Genomic DNA, 17440 nt, shown 5'->3' on the forward strand with positions numbered 1-17440 from the left:
TTAATCTTTGTGAGGAACAAAGCCCAGGCTGCAAAAGCCCTATTTTCAGGGAAAGGTGGAGGTCTCCGGGGGCGGCCGAGGCCGTGCAGGTTGGGCAGAGGCTGTTTTCCCGGGCAGCTGCCAGGGACGGACACCAGGGGAATAGTGTCTCATTGGGAGCAGGGCTCTGATGGAGCCTTTCTTGCTCTTCGTCGAGCAAGTAACCTCATCCTTTCCTCTCCCTTTTCGTAAAAAAAAACAAACCGTAAAACTAACCCTGTAGGTAGAGATGCTCACAAGATGTCCAATAATTCTGTATTAAACGAGGAACCTACAGTTCTCCCAACTGAGGGCTCGGCCAAGGCTGAGGCGCTGGGCCCCGCCCTTATTACTCCTGCAGCAGACACCGGCCGTGCCAAGCTCGGCTCCAACGTTTTGTATTCGGCATCACCAAACAAGCCCGTTCACCTTCGAGGGCTTTTGAGCACTGCGCGGATCCTACAACCAAGCTAACCAGCAGCAGAGGCTGGCTGTGACACACACTCAACCGCACGGCCGCCATGTTGTGGTAAGCGGGCGGGAGGGGGGAAGAGGAGGGCAACGGGGGGGGGCAGACGCGCCGTTATCACGTGACTTCCGGGCAAGGCCGGGGTCAGCGCTCCGCCATTGCGGCGGCGCCAGGGCCGGGGGCAGCCCGGGACGGGCCTGCCTGTGCCTCTCCGTCCTCGCTGGGAGTTGCTCTGTGAAAAGAGGAACGTAGTCCGCCCCTGGAGGGCGGGGACGGGACTTCGTCAGCCTTTCGATCGGCCTGTGTCTCGCTCCGGGCCTGGTGGTGTTTGCGGTGCAGGCCTCGGCACTATGGATCCGTTTTTGACTCTCCTGCACTCTTTCTCCTCGAGCTTGTCGGACAGTGAGCTTTCTTCCCTGAAGTTTCTCTGCCGGGGGAAAATTGGGAAAAGGAAGCTTGAGTCTGTCCAAAGTGGCGGGGAGCTCTTCAGCATTCTTCTCGAGCAGCAGCTGATTGCAAGCGACCAGGTATCGTTTCTTGAAGGCTTGCTTGAGAGCGTTAAAAGAGAAGATTTGGTCTCACAGCTAAAACAGTTCGTAGAGGAAGGAGAAGTGAATGCTCCTGATGATCAACCAGATGTGCATGAAAAACGTAGGTGGATTATTGTTTTCATCCCCGCCCCTCCTCTGCCCAAGCAACCCCGGTAAATCTGTACTCATTCTCTAGCTGTGGGCATGCTTAGAGCAAACAGCACGGCTGCCCTTCATTTCCTGCTGTAGCTGAGCCCACTGCTAAGGGTGCTTCAGCTACTAACTGCTGCACGGGACTGTGTTGTACTCTGGAAACGTACCGTGAGGGCAGCATATGTTGCAAACAGCTTCCCGGGGTGGAAATTTCTTCCCTTTTTTATCGAATAGTCACTTGGAAATTGTGCTATGTACTTGGGATTCTGAGTATATCCAGCGGCTTTTCAGAAGATGTGACTTTCAGTATGTGTGATGCAGCAAGAGTAGTAGCATTTTGCCCAAAAAAACCCCACAACGAGCTTTTAAAAAATTTCTCATATTTCATAGTAAATCCATCACTAACTTGATCTATTTCTGCTATTTCAGGTCTTCAGAAGGCAGCTATTGAAGTCATATGTGAAAATGTGGGGAGGGACTGGAAGATGCTCATGCGAAAACTTGGCATGTCTGAAGTGAAAATGGACAGAATAATGGCAGCCAATCCATTTAATTTGCATGAACAGTTGGTTCAGTCACTTCGAGAGTGGCAGAAATGGAAGGGGAAAGATGCAAAGGTGACTGACTTAATAAAAGCTCTTCGGGGCTGTAATATGAATTTGGTGGCAGACAGAGTTGAACAGAAGCTCTTGCAACTGAACACTAGAACCAAGTGAAATCAATATAAAACCACTTCCACATCCCACAGATATGGATGAAAAAAGTAAAAGTGCCTTCTACTCTTCTGAACCAAAGTCAATATCATTGGTTCTGTTACCTATTCTGCCATTAATTTATGTGTCTTAATAGGTTGATTTGTGGTCAGATTAACATAAAAACAAATTCCTTTCCGGTAATGCTTTGTAGTTTGATGCTTCCTTTAAGAGATTTTAACTTCTAGAAGACCTGAACTCCATTTTGTAGAAATTCTCACACTTCTGTTCTACCATCCACCTGAAAACAGGATTTGGTTTACTGCAGGTACTTTTCAGATATATGTTTTCTGGAAATACATCCATGGGACACTTCTGAGGCAACTGTAATTTAAAATTTCATGGGGAGGTTGGATTTTTTTTTGTTTTGTTGTGGCGTATTATAACTATAGCGTGAAAGGGGGAAGGAGTAGACCTCGTAGCTGTGTACTAGGTTTTCTGTTTGAGTAGCATAAGATTACTATCTTCCATCGTTTCTCAAATACATTTGCTCTCCGTAAAAGGGTACTAAGACAACTGTAACCTCAGGCACCAAGATGGCAGTGCAAGAGGGCTAGTAACTATTGTGGTGGCTTTTTCTTGGTAGAAAATGTTCCTGGCTTCGAAATGAACTAGTTGCAATCAAATGTCTGTATCAAGTGCCTTCATCATCCTGAAGGAAATGTTCTCCTGAAACTAGCACAGAAATTGTGTCTCACAGATGTTTACAGTAGCCTCTTTTTACTGCCATGAATGTTTTATGATTCGTTACTAGGAATCCTTTCATAACCTACATCACAGAGTCTGTTCATGTCTGCTGGAAGTTGCAGCTCATCTCATAATTAAGCTGCAGTTATCTGTGCTCTGGGTAACAAAAGTGTGTACTGTAACAAAAACCTAGAAAACAAATTGGTTTCTTTTCAGTGGAGGGGCATGAAAGCCTACTGAGAGCAAACAGGTAGTACAGACTCTTCTCTAGTGATATCCTGTGAAGATCCGTTGTATTTTGCCACAGTTTGTTCTCAAAGGTCGCTCCAGAACTAATAGCTCTTCCCAGTCCTCTGCAATTTTTTAATCATTCCTGTTCCTTGACTTTTTTTTGAAAGTGGTTGTAAGCAACTTGCAGAGGAAAGAGGATTTACGAACAAGACCAGATTCAGTTTTCAGCTTTAATTTGGAACAGACTTCAAAAAATGGCCTTCATGCCTAATGTAAGGCTGGAAAAATTGCACAAGCTTCAAGACCTGCAGGGCTGTAGAGGCCTCTGGGGGCTATCCCCTATGCAAAGGGAAAAAGTTCTCTGAAATCATTATTGCTTGAATGAATAGGATTGTTTGTTACTGCAAACATCCTTCTAACTCCATAAACAGATACTTGAAGAGATGAGGCTTCTTTTTTGCTACTGTACCTGTGTGACTTTTAGCTCCTTTAACGTTCTTTTTACAGGGTGCCATTACTGTGAAGGCCAAATGTCAGCTTATAATATACCACTACTCTGCATAAATGTTGTGCCATTGATAATTTTCAAGTTTTTGTTGCAGTTGGTGCCTCTAGTTTAGACGATAACACTTGAATGCTTGATTTCCATAAATTTCCAGTTAATGGAACCTGCTGTAGTGTGAACGTATCTTTTCATTAAGGTTTCTCCTTAAGTGATGCTCACAAGTATTTTTCTAGTTGTATATTAAATTTCAGTGACTATCCAAGCGAAGCTCCCACATGTCTGCCTTTTGGGCAGGTACAGTTCTCTAAGTACTTGCTCTAATACTTGCCAGTATCAGTTGTCGACTCCTGGAATTCTGGAAGAGATACAGTGCTGCATTTCAGCTAAATGACTAGCTCAAATGTTTTGGAGGTTTTTGTTTAATAGATACAGTCTTCATGTTATGGTTTTTAAAGAAAATTATTGCTTCAGACTCTCTTCCTTCATGCCTCTGAGCAATCTTTGTGAGCAGAGTGGACTAGAAGTGAAGTTGGCAAGATGAGTTATGTTTGTGGTGAAACAGCGCTGCAGCAGTTCCACGTTCAATCTGTCTGGTAACATGATTTTCTTATCCGCTGTAATAAGTCTTCTGGTTCACAGAAGATAGATTTATCTGGAATATGAAAAGAAGTATACTGCATATAACCAGGATATTTTAAGAATCAGTAGGAATAACTTGTTAGCTGTAGCCAAGCGCTAATGAGCTACAAGAAATATTCTGCCTCAGAAGATTAAAAAACTCTTGTTTCTTTAAGAATTTGTACATAGTGGATGTTTTACTGCATATGAAAGCAATGACCTAGACTGCACCAATCCGTGCAGTGCCTCAGGGCCAATTAAAGCTGTTTTTATTAGAGATTAAAAAGTTGATTATGTGAGAACAAAATCAAACGGAACAAAATGGCACAAAGGGAACAAAAACTTTTTTATTGGGGGGAGGGGTAAGGGAAGAGGGTGCAATTTGTAAGGAAATGTGATAGTTACCAGTCTTTTATTTTCAAATTAAGTATTTTGCACTCAAATATACATATTTTTATAACTTGAATTGAAGTTTTGTATGGTATCATTTTGTGAACATTTCATTAAAAAATACTTCCTTAAAACCAAAAGAAATTGAACTGTTTTTTTATATTATGGGCTTGCTGTCTATGATGGGATCTCTAACTGGGAGAAGATCAATGTTAAGGACACTTTTACAAGGAGTGGTGTTAAACGGGCGTTATATTACCAGTGTCCTTCTTGGAACATTTTAAAAAAGAAGGCAAAAAGCTTTGTCATTGAATTTCTCAGAAGTGCTAAAGGGGCTATAGCTTTCCTAGCAGGAATAGCATTTGAATGCTGTCACTCTCCTGAGCGCGAGTGTAAGGAAAAAAAATTCTCTGCCTGCCCTTAGGAGCTTAATATTGAGTGGCAGCGCAGCACATGCATGGGCGACAGGCCACCGGTGAGTAACTGCCTTACGGTCGTTTCCTTATTTTTCCTCTGCTAGTCATGCTCTCGTAAGGATGTTGTATTTGTTTTACAATTAATTAAAAACATAGCTAATTCTAAACCTGTTCAGGCTTTTAGAGAATGTGTTCAGAAGTTAAATTGGTAGAGGCTTTGGTATACACTGGCACTGAAGTGTTGGCACGCGCTCAAAGCTTTGAATGCGTAAGACAAGTAATGACCCATTTTATCAAATCTTCTATGATACTCTGAATGTATTTGTGAGGAATTACTAAAACCTTTTTCTTTTTGGTCTCTTGAGTCTTGTTTCCTTGCAGCCTTGAGAAAACAGCACATCAAAACACGTTGAGAGCAAAAAGTATCATCTCGGGAGAATTTTCATTTTGGAGGATTGATTTCCATGTCGCTTCACAGTCCCTTTCAGTACTTGCTTGCCATTTCCTATGATTTTCACAGATAGCAATTATGTATCACATACTAAGGGGTTTTTTAAAATTGCATTATTTTTATTACTGAGTTAAAATAAGTTTTCTAGACTTTTAATTAAAATTCCTCTTAAACAAATCTGGTGTCATGAATATTTCAAATGCAGTGTTTTGCTTTCCTTTTTCTCCATTCCCTACACACAGGCAGCTGTATTTCCTCCAGCCTTTGTTTCAGTCCTAAAATAACTGGCTACTTTCTGAAATCTAATTGCTTCATTTAATTGTCTAATTAAAAAAGCTTAGTAACCCATGGTGTATCTCTGAGCTCTCTCTGGCACTTGGTGTGTTCTTAATTCAGGCTTTTTGGTTGAGTATTTTTCAATTTAAATTTATTTCTAGTGACTGTCTTTGTTTCTTTCACAGTTATCAAAAGGTGGTTTGTGCTATTCTTCCCATCCCCTGTATGGGTCAGCTATGTCCTTAAAATGTGTTGCAGCACGGAAAATATTTCTCTAAGTTGTTTTCCCTCTTTGATTTATTACTACTTCTCTCTGCCTGTGTTTTTATTGCAAAGATGAACTGGTAGAATTAGAGAAACTAGTTTACTGTTTCAACTGTATACCATAAAAATAGGAGTTGTGGGGGTGAGATGAGGGGCAGGGGAAGGAGTTTCGAGTAAAGGTTCAAGAACTTCTGAAGAATCTGTCTTTGTAAAAAATTTCATAGCTGAGGATTACTTAACATTAAGAGGGTGTGTTGCAATGGGTTCTAGGAATTGTAGGTTTAGAGAGAAGGAAGCATGGTTTTACTCAGCTGCTGGGAAAGTACAGATTAAGGCAGGCTTCTGCAGGGAGCAAATTTACAGGCACTCTTAGTCATTCAATAGGCATAAACTTCATCCACAGAGCTATTTCTGCTACTGTTTCATTCTTGAGAGCATTACACATTCATTTCTTAAAACAGGCTGAAAATAAAATAACTCAGGTTTGTTCTTGTAAAATTTTATGTAATATACGTTATTAAAATATGTTAAGTTGGTAGTACTGAGTGAGTTTAAATTTAGCAATTCCTGTGATTTGATCAGTGTTGGAAGTTGAAAACTTTCTCATCGTTTTCCAGATATGCTGTGTGTGCAGTTCTTCTTGCGTGGATGGTAACGTAGCTTTCCTTTCTTTCAGCTTGGGGTTTAGTTTGTCAAAGAAAAGGGTAATGCAGTGTTTCTGGCAGGTCACAGTTCTTAAGACAGCTTTCAAAGAAACAAGCCATCGTAGCAAAGTTAAGGTTTTGGTATGTATTCTCTAAGGCTCTGAAGAGATTGGTATATAAAAATAACATCTCTGAAAGAGGTTTTGAGGATTACATCTCCAATACAATGTAGTAAGTACCTTTGCTAAGGAAAGCAGCTTAATGTCAACTTTGTATGGCTAATGCTTCAAAAAGTTATCAAACTGGCATTTTTATTGACTTCATAGTGTTCAAGCCTTCAGACCGGGCTCTTGTGCTGTGTGAAGTTACACAAGGATGTAAAAAACATCCAGCTGGGATTTTCTGTGGTAAGCATTTTATTTACAGGTGAGCCTGGTTATATAGAACTTTCACATAAAGCAATAATCTTGCAATTAAAAATGTTCACAATTTTTATGATGTTGTTTTCTTTTCCACTTCTTAATTCCGTTATTCCTATTGATCCCAGCAGGACTATTAAATTCAGAAATAATTTGCAGGATTTAATAAGTGAGCACTTCTTATCATGATATAACTTCTTTTAGAAGGGTTTTAACAGCTATTCTGCAAGTGTACGCACTGCCTGTGGCAGAGATTTGTCCAAAGGCATGTATGAAGACTGCGTTTCTGTACAAAAGTTGGTAAATGATTTTTGCATGCAAAGCTGGTACCAGGTTTTATATACAGTGAGCATATAAACCATGAGAAAGGTTTGGTATAAAGATTAAGCCAAAAAACTTTTCTTGTCATTATTGTCTTGAGGCTTTGGCTTTTCACTTTAGAGTTTTACTAGAAATTAGCTCATCTTTTCCCCATTCTTTTTCAGAATTTGTAGTATTTGTTTTTAAAAAATCGTTTTTTAAGAAATACATTCTCACATCTGTGAAATAAAAAAGAACTAAAAAGCTGAACAATTGAGCTAAGTGCTTATGTTTTTTTCCTCACCAGTGGTCTCCCTGAGAGGTGCTTCCTTCGCTTCTAGGCATATTGCCAAACTCTGGAAAAAAAAAGTCACAGAGAAAATGGGAACTAAAAGGGTGCAGCATCTGGCAGGTTTGGGCCCACGGTTTCTGGGATACGAATTCTATTTTTTTTTTCCTTATGTTATGCTCAGTGTGAGCAGAATTTAGTCCCAGCTTCCCAGCTGTAAAGTCCCTAATGTGGGAAGCCCTGGGTAGCCTGAATTACCCCCAAAGCCATTATTCCCACGTCAGCCGCGTTGCTGGCAGCCCGTGGGGCACGCGGTCGTGGCACGCTACCTTCTGGCTGTCCCAGCCAGCTGAATAACGTTTGGAATGTTACAAATTGCGAGATTTGCTGCAGTCTTCACTCAGTGACCGTGTCAAAAATGCAAGCTCCCAGTGCAGGAATGTAAAAATGAAATTTCTTGACTGAATTCCCTCCTTTCGGTTCTGCTGGCCCGTTGGGACGGGGCGCGCGAGAGCGCAGGGCTAGACATTAAGACGTTTACTTTCGACGTTTTTCTAACCACCAGTTTAGCACATGGCGCTTCCATATCTGCATCCAGCTTGAACGCTAAAATTCAAACTTGTGTGTCTAACTGCATGTTTGTGCATGAAGTAGCTAATATATATGCAGATGAATTAAAACTAATTAGAGCTAAAACCAACAAAGTGTACATTTCTAGCTAACAGCTACTTGCAACTCTATTATATACCACCTAAATAAGTTATCCACTGTGGTCTTGCTCATACAATTTTCTGTAAAACTTATTCTACTTTTTACGAAAAAATAGCATTTTGACACTAAAGAACTTCATATCTCCGTACAATAAGTGTGATTCTTTAAATTGAAATGTGAAATTCCACATCTGGTCTGTGAATATTAAGGAATATTAGATGTGGTGTACCTTAGATGACTATTTAAGGCCCTTCAGTCCATGCAGTATTTTTTTCCTTTCATTTCCTGGAACTTCATAGTTACCAGCACTCCAGCCCTGACTCACTCCAAACCTTTATTTGCGAGACTGAATGAGACCGCATGAGGGCAAAAAGAATTTAAACGCCTTAGTTTCATGTTAGACCGACATAATACCACAGTAACATAAGTACCTTAAGGTGAGCAAGAGGCACACGCAAACCGTGGGCGTTGATTGCCAGAGTAACTCTGTGGATGGGACCCTCATTTTCCATCCTGCGCTCGGTACGCGATAAAAGTGCTGGGGAAGGAAGGTATCCAAGCCGCTTTGGTGCTCAGCCGGGATCCCAAACAGTCCTTGAGCTCCCCAGCACACATAACTGATGCTTCTGCTCCCTACAGCCTAAAAGCAGCTGGAGCATGCCATAGGATACTCCGATCATGATTATCTCCCTAGGAATATCTCCTCCTTTCTCCTCATCTTGCTTAAAGCAGGATGGACATGGGAATCCTTGTCGGAGTGGGAAATCCTCGGCCCTAGAAATTCCTGATTTTCCAGTAATCTTTGCTACCGGATAAGCTACAGAGTAGCACGAAAGGAGCAGATCATTTTGCAGCCTGAAAGCCAAAGACAGATTTTACCTGCCTTTACTTCTGTGAATTAAGGTTTGCAGAAGTGTCTAGATCAACAGTCTGGAAGTAGATACCGTCGCAAAAACAGCTGGATTACTTAACCGATTTTAATATCCATCAGCAACTTTGAAAATCCTGAGTTTGCTTGCGCACATAATGTGATGCCATTGTTTGTGCATTTCCTAGATTAGTATCCTTGCTGTTTTGTAGAGTATTATTGTTAGGGATACTTGCATTTAGGTTGGAATGAATTTTTTTAAGGGTGACTCTCTTAATAATCGGTGACTCAAATAGGGTTGTGCTGTGTCTTCTGCCAGAAGAGGCCTCACCAGCAAAGTCTGATGTCTGTTGCTCAGGTCTGAGTTGTGGGGAGCTCAATTTGTTTTGTGAGGTCTGAGAAGTTCCCACAGGCTAATTCAGAGAAAGAATTATGGAAAAATTAAATCACAGTTTCTTTTAGTTAAACGGTACCTGGAGTGCCCCATAGGCTTGTTCCATTTTCTCCTTTAAAAGGTTGCTTTCATCCCTTATCTCCCTCCCGCAAACTCATCCCCCCCACATCATTAGATGTTGAATAATTATAACACACAAGCCTGAGGGAGGACAAACATTCATTTTCTTGGTGGTTTGAAGAGGACTTTGACATTTCTTGATCATCCCAAGTTATGCAGACAGCCTGTTCCAGTGGTTTTTAATGTATTCAAATAGGATATGACAATCAGCTAGGGAAAAATGGGCACGGCTGGAATTGCCACAGTACCTGTAAGCAGGTCAGGGAATATCCTGTTTTTGAAGCGTTATCATGTCAAATGTTAGAGCAGCAGGGGCGGCTTCCTGTTTTTTTTCCATGCAAAGAGAAATAAGGAGGAGCTGCTGGCCGAAGAACGCCGCCAGCTTCTTTTGGTCACGTATTTTGGTTCTACAACGGTGGCATTATTAACGGCAGACAGAAAAAGCCTCTGATCATGCAACCAAACTGAACCCTAGGAGCTGAAAACCCCTTCCTTTGTGCCCTCGTGAACCTTGCTAAGAATTAACTGGTGTCCATATACACAGGATTTTCTGCAGCATTTTGGCTGAGAGACAGGTAAGAGATGCTATCTCTATGAGCGCTTAAAGTTGGGGGTCAAGAACCTTCCCCATCACCACTAGTGGACATCCTCACCTTTCTGCAGAATGCATGATAAAACAACCCAACCCAGCAAAACATTGCTAGATTTGGTACGCAAAGCTTTAAATTGTCACGGTAGATTTTTGCTGGCATAAAATTTGATGATTCTGTTTACAGCAAAAATCTGGTACTGCAGAACTTATTTTCGTTGTATCACTTATACTCAATATTCCCCATATTAGCTGAATATCCGTGGACATGTAGCAGGTAAATGCTGAATACTCATGCAAGGAACATTACTGTTTAAAGATATATTGGAATCAAGCTTATTTTGGTGAAAGGAAACCGTACAGTTTATTATGGGAGACAAAGAAAGTGTTGGACACAACAATGATGTGCCTCCCAAATCCCAATATGCTTGTGTATGCGTATATACACATACCTCTCTCTCTCTGTATATAGCCTCCATATACATATGCATATATACACACACCCTGAAGTAAAGTTATTTGATATAATCTGGAAAACGAGACTTTCCTGACAGGGCTATTTCTCAATACTGCGTCTGAAACTTAACGTCTATCACTTACAAGCTGTATACGATCTCCGTAAAGAAATAGGTCCCTATGGCAATCTCCAGGAGCAGGCCTAGTTTTGCTAGAAACAACTGAGTTGTATTTCTGGGCCAACACTAAACATGAAGTACAAATTCAGGGCCAGCTGCTGCATCTTCAAGGGGCAGAGCAAAAGTCATTTTAAGCCATTGTTTTAATCTTGCAAGTTTAAATGCAAGAGTCGGCTTAATTCCTCGTATATGGTACAGCAGCCATCGGTCACTGAAATTCTCATCATTGTCCTCCCATCTAGTATTTTGGGTCAAGACAAAATCTATGGTGCTGTTCTCTTCCCTGTTACTTCTGCTGTTGCGGGCAGCAGCTGTAGACACCAAAGAAATGATTTAATGGGCACAGCGCAGTTCAGAAGTTATCCACCTGACCGAAGCGGGTGGAAGAACCCTTCCGTCTCCTTCTGCACACGCTTTCATGGCGCCCCGAAATGGTTATGGCGGAAGATGGGTGAGGCCCTGCCGTTTCAGCCTTTGCCTTTGCAGCTAAAAACTACAAGGAACAAGTTGGTGCCAAGTTCCTCGATGGCATTTGTGGCAAGGGCAACCATTCACTTAGACTGAAACTGCCAAATTAATCTCGGCTTAGCTAGACTTAATATTTCACATTTGTATACGAAGAAATGTTGACAATTCCTGGAAGTTTTAGTCATCGGTATTTAAATTGTTTAAGTGGCAAAGGGAAGTTATAAGTTCATTTGGATTTGCAAGAGGGTCTGACCTTATTTGAAGTACTGATCGATTGTATACAACACGAAAGGAAAGAGTGACCAATATTCCCTTAGCTCTTTGCGCAAAAACTTAAGCGTATTTATGGCAGCTTAATTTACAGGCCTAAGCTAGAACCTGTCTGTGAGTCAATGTTTATGTTGACTCTTTTAAATGTGAATTACAATGCAAACAGATGGTATGGTCAAAGGGTCTTTAATATGAACTGTGTTCAGGAGAACAAGGAATTTAGCTTAGAAATAAATCATTCGCCCTGCTTGTTATGGCACAGATGAACAATGTCAGGTCTGCTGTTCTTCTATGATGAGTTATTCCACTGTGTATCTTACACGTGGCTTTCAGCCATTTCCTAAATGTTTGGGTTTGGGTTTTTTTTTATTCCCACTTCATTTAAGGATTAACTAATTGATGTGGCTTAGGGATAAGACAGTGGCAAGGCTTTTTCAGCTTTTGTCCACCTTCCTAGAAATAATGATTTCTTAACCAAGAGCAGGGAGAGGACTTCCTTTCACACCTTTTTCTCTCGCTTTATTCTTTTGCAAGCTACACGCCATGTAATCTTACTTTCAGCAGCTAGATTGTAATTGGCTTTTTATTTAACTGCCAGCATTAATTACTTGTAATTTGATAAAAGCTACGTAAATACCTCCATACAAAGAAAAAGGCAAAAAGAAAACTCGAGTGACTAAGAGTATCATCTGGCACAACATAGGGACTTCTGTTGGTAGTTGAGTCAAAAGACTACACATGAAGACCTCGATGGCAGCTGAGGACGTGCCATGTGGGGCTTGGCACTTGTGCCTTTGGGACAGAGAAAGCCATGTTATGCCAATGTCAAAGGGGAAGTTAATATAATTAATTATGGCAGCATGAGCTTCGGTTTCCAATGTAAGTACCACTCAGGAGTAGCTATCTGAAGCCTCATACGTCTTGCTCTGTTCTTAACAACAGGTATTTTTTTCCTAGCAGGGGATACTTCAGGTGATAATTGAGAAATCGCGATCAAAGTCAGGAGAATTAGGTATTCTTTCTGGAAAACATAAGTATTGCACATGATGATTAATGATGTTGATGGGGGAGATTTTACTAAAGCACGCAGCCTTTATAGCTGAGAGGAGAATTACCCGTATTAAGACTCTCTGACTATGCATGCCGACTGCACTGGATCCCCTAAACGTCTAATTCCAAGGGCTGCAGAAGGCATTCCTCAGTTCTTAAATCCTTCACGTGCTCCCTGACCATAAGTTTTACATTTCCCTGTATAGGGGGAAGGTAAATTTGACCAGGCTAGTAACAGACGCGCTGCCGATGGCAAGCCAAGAAGGATGCGAGGCCTCCTTGTGTTTTTATTAATTGTTAAAAGGGATGCTTTGACAAGGACTTGGGCACCCTTAACACATACGTCTCAACGCCAGGATATCCTAGCAGCACCAGAATGATAATTTCGGACAGGAAGCCTGAAACTGCCTTTCTTTAAAGGAAATGTGAATCCAGTGGTAGGGATAACCTGCGCTCTGGGTTTATGGATTTGCAGGGAATTTTGCTCAAAGTCGTGGCATTTCTTCAAGCGCTAAGGATGAGACCACCCGCAGATCTCTTGGCTGACAGGCGTGTGCTATTTCATGTATTTGTTAATTAATCGGGCTAGTGTACGCTTTATGGCGCAGGTATGCCACTGAAGGGTAAGGACAGACCAATACAGACGCAAGCAGGGAAGGAATTTACTTAAAAAGACACTATGATAATTTTGCAAAAGAGGAGAAGCACCACTTACTATATTTCCATTATTTTCTTGATATTTGTTTCAAGTTGACTTGAGCACTGTTCCCAAAGGTCTCGGTTTTTTCCTCTGGCAAAAGCAGAGCTGCTTTTTCTAAAGTGCGGTCTGTTTTCCCTGAAGGTTCTCCTCTGACTCTGATTGCTTTTAAATGTCACTCTGCTGCTTAAGGCTACTGGTATGAATGTTTACTATTATATGGCTTATACCTATACTGAGTTTTCCATGTCAGATCCAGACTCAGTAAGCTTCTCAAAATGCCGAAGGTGAAATTTAGTTTTAAATGACTTGGTTGCCTAGGCAGAATTGCTCTTAATCAGAACCGGAAAATAATATTGGGAAATAAACTTTCTTTGATAGCAGTTTAATATACCATATCTATTGGCAGACAATTTCATCTGAGCCTTAGGATCACCTTGAAACGGGATGTTTTTTGGCAGAACACATTGCTGCCATCGAGAGTTTCCATAGTTTTTAGAACTTTTATCTGTTGTAGTTTTCTTTATGACTTCATTTTGAGGCCGTGTTGTTTTTAGTCACCATCTCAGACAATTCATTTTAGCAAATGAATTTTTTTATAAATACTGTGAAGACAGTGGGAAGTTCTAAAATGGTGAAAATAAACATTTAACTCATGTACATAAACCGGTGATTCACTGAAAGCATTATTTACATTTTCATTTGCCTACAGGCTGAAGCTGGTTGCACAGAGAAAATCATTTTGCCTTGTTTACACACATATGATTTGGGACTAACACCTTACCAACATTATTATCCTCAGATACACAGATTAATATTTCAATTCAGCATGCATCTGAATAATGAAGATAGTGATTGCAGTGCACAATTTCACGCAGGCAATGAAAGGTATGTTATCACTTGAAATCTAGTCAGTTAAGGATCAAAAATAGGCTTAGGTGATACATGACATCTCTTTTTTTTTTAAATGCTTTTATCCACTTTACTACAGTATGAAGGACTAATAATAGAGGATCCTGAGTACATAGAAATAATGATCCAGTTTTCCTAGTGCCTACTCCAAAGCCTCTTGAAACAGCAGAAGCCTTTGCACAGCAGACAAAGTGAAAAGAAACTTTTTTTTTCCTTCAAACATGGTTTTACAGGAAAGGAAGTGCTACTTCACATGCAAATCCTTTTTACTCTAGTCAGACCGTTTATAAAGCTCATTGTGTATATTATTAAAATAACACAATCTTTGATTAATTTTTTTCTCTTAACAGGTCTCCAAATGTTCTAAAAGCTGAAGCCTCGATTTTTAAATGATCCGCATAGAAACCAGCTCCTGTTCTCTCTTGGGGTCTTGCGAAATAAACAGGTGAAAGGCTAAATGTCCTTAGAGCTCACTCCGGGATCAGTGCATGCATATACAAGGTGTTTTGGAATAAAAAGAGTTCTTTTTTTCTTGGTAATTGATTTTTTTACATATCCTGGGAGATTGCCATTGCTCTGAAGCTCTAGGCTCCAGTTTTGCAAATATAGCAATTTAATCCCAGACCCGTTAAAATTAACAAGGCAGACAAACCTTGGGCTGCTAAATCCCAAGCAACGAAGCAGATAGCAGCACCGCTCATTTCTGTAGCCATTCACATTCATTTTACTTGCTTTCCTACAAACGAGCTGTGCTGTTTCTCGCAGGTATCCAGCATCCCAGCCCAGATTCACCTCACCCTGGTTTAGACATCCGACCGGGGCTCCCACGGCAGGAGTCCGGCGGCCCTAGGCTCCCGCCGTAGTCAATGAGAAGAGACAAGCATCTTGCGCGGGTGATTCATGGACCACACCAAAGATCTGAATCACTCCCATGGAGTGGCTCTCTCGCCCCACTGATTACAGAGGCAACTGAGGGTAAATGGGTTGGTGATGTAGGTGGTCAACCAGGTGGAATGCATCCGAACCGGTTCCAGTTAGTCAGGAGCTGCATTATCACAGCTGGTTCTGAACGCCTGACTCCAGACAGTTTCTCCTTCCAATATTATTCACAACTATGTCACATGAATCTGTCCTTTCCTAAAAGTATTCTTAAAAAAAAAAAAAAAAGTGTAGCTACATAATGCGCAACCCTGTTGCCCTGAAATTATAATTGAGTGCACTTTTAGGTAGATACTTTTCACTATAGTTCCAAAAAAACTATTTGAAGATGTGCTGAAATCAGTACATTCACTTAGTGTAGACTACGTTTGCGTTAGGTATAGGGGTATATTTCACTCCAGATTGAAACAAATGATACTTTGCTTTAGAAATTCTTTCTAGCTCAAGGGGATTTCTGCCGCTGTAAATCCATACAAAAAAGACAACAGCTGCAATAATTCTGAACTGCAAATTGCACTCAAAATTTGGAAAATATTTATGGTCTTGACATAGGTATGATTTCCATTAAAATAAATAGTGTAAGTTCATCTGGTCTCAAGTTTTCTGCGTGTCTTGTTTCCTGTGTGTTTTGTGGAGACTTTTCTTCCTATCAGATGCAGTAAATTCAACTCAAAATCCTCTGAAATTTCAGAGCAGCCAATTCGGATTTGATTTACACCTGCCGAAATCTGACATAGATCCATGTAGACCCGTATCATATAAATAGAATGTCGATGTAAAGAGGAACTGTGTCAAGGCATGGTTTCTAGAGGTCATGGCTTCTGTTGCCGAAGGGCTGACACATTTACTAGTGCACTTATCTTTACACATGGGCATAACCATTAATTAGCTCCGTCCTCTTCTCCACAGGCCACCTTCTAGCCTCTTCCCCTCTTGTTCCTTCTCCCTCAGGCAAAGCATCTCTTCTGTCTAGAAACCTCTGGAGACATTTGTTACGGTAACAGAATAGTTCAGGTCACATCTATCTACTGACAAAAGAATAATCGGCGCCGTTGGCAAAAATCCCGTTCTTTCATCTATTCTTTTCAGTATGAAATGCCTGAAATATCTTCAAAATGCATTCTGCCAATAAGTCATTAAGTCATCTATAAAGGACGAGGAGTAAATAAGGTACCATTGGCTCGACTCAGAAAAAAAAATGCGTAGGTGATCTCGGACTATTTTCAGCGGAGGTTCTGTGCTTGCGTCGGGCGGCTTTGAGGCTCACAAAGGGAATTCCAGTACAAATGAACCATAAAGCTCTCTGTGGGCAGAGAAAGCGGCGGGTGCAACCCCGTGCTGCTGCGAAGCAAGCGGAGGAGCGCTTTGCTCCTTCACCTTCTGCTGAGCAGCTCTTCCTCGCAGCGAGGGGTGTTTGTCCTCCCAGCCGCGCCGCCGGCGGGGAAGGCAGCTCGGCACGGCCGGACCCCGACACCTCGCCGTGCAAAAACTCGCTGGCGGGGCAGGAAGAGGTTGGTGTTTTGCTGAGCTTGGATAAACATTAGGATCTAATTTATCATGTGACAGGAAAGGAAAGCTTTCCCCCCCCCCCCTCCCTGTTTTTAACAGCTTTTGTTGGAATTCCATCATGTGGTTTTGAGGTGCAAAAAGAGATATTTAACCTGGGACTCTGACTACTTTGCTGTCAGCTGATTTGAAGTATGGCTCTTTCTGGACATGTCTACAAGTGTTACATCTCACTAAATGACATGGACAGGGAGCCAGACCTCTTGCTGAACTTACAAAAGAGACAACATACTCATTTAATTAAAAAGATCTGAGCTGCCAGTGCTCTTCATGTCATACAGTGTATCTTGTGCTACGTGCCCAGGAGCAAGAAAAAAGGAAACCGTTTTCCTTGTACTACAAGGTGAATAGGAATGCTGAGAAATATTTTGGTATTTGCAGAACCCGTGAGTTCTCCTGACTTTATTATTTGATGTGTAGTATGTGCAACACAGAGCATTATGGAAAGCTCTGATTGTTCGGTTGTGTTTCTGGCACCTGAAACCCTGACCCTACGCAGATCCGCGCCGGGCTACGGTGGACTGTGCATGGGGATAGCAGTACGGCTTCGAAACCAGGCCTTTCAGATATTTTTGAGGCATCTCAGAAATTCTGCTGTATCCACAGCCCGGGCTTGGAGCCTAGCACTCACAAAGCAAGGTGCCTGACGAAGGTATTTGCAGTATGTCACGTGGGAGGCGTATTCCTTAACAGGGGTATTCTGGATTCAAGTTCCCTCCCGGACTAAGCCATCCATTTGGGCACGAATAAATACCCAGCGCTTTATACCTGAGGAGTCAGTGCCTCCCTTTTTATAGAGCAGACATTTA

General features: G+C 41.5%; 1 protein-coding gene across 1 annotated transcript; it reads left to right on the forward strand.

Annotated features, from left to right (window-relative positions):
* Positions 1-837: 837 nt before the first annotated feature.
* On the forward strand, positions 838-6767 carry FADD (Fas associated via death domain; the record flags this gene model as incomplete). The annotated part of the gene is made up of 3 exons (XM_082001114.1): positions 838-1138; positions 1600-1882; positions 6731-6767. 3 exons carry the CDS (start codon positions 838-840, stop codon positions 6765-6767), a joined length of 621 nt encoding a protein of 206 aa, XP_081857240.1.
* Positions 6768-17440: the final 10673 nt, after the last annotated feature.

Source organism: Phaethon aethereus, assembly GCF_964289735.1.
Source record: "Phaethon aethereus genome assembly, chromosome: 5".
NCBI lineage: Eukaryota > Metazoa > Chordata > Aves > Phaethontiformes > Phaethontidae > Phaethon > Phaethon aethereus.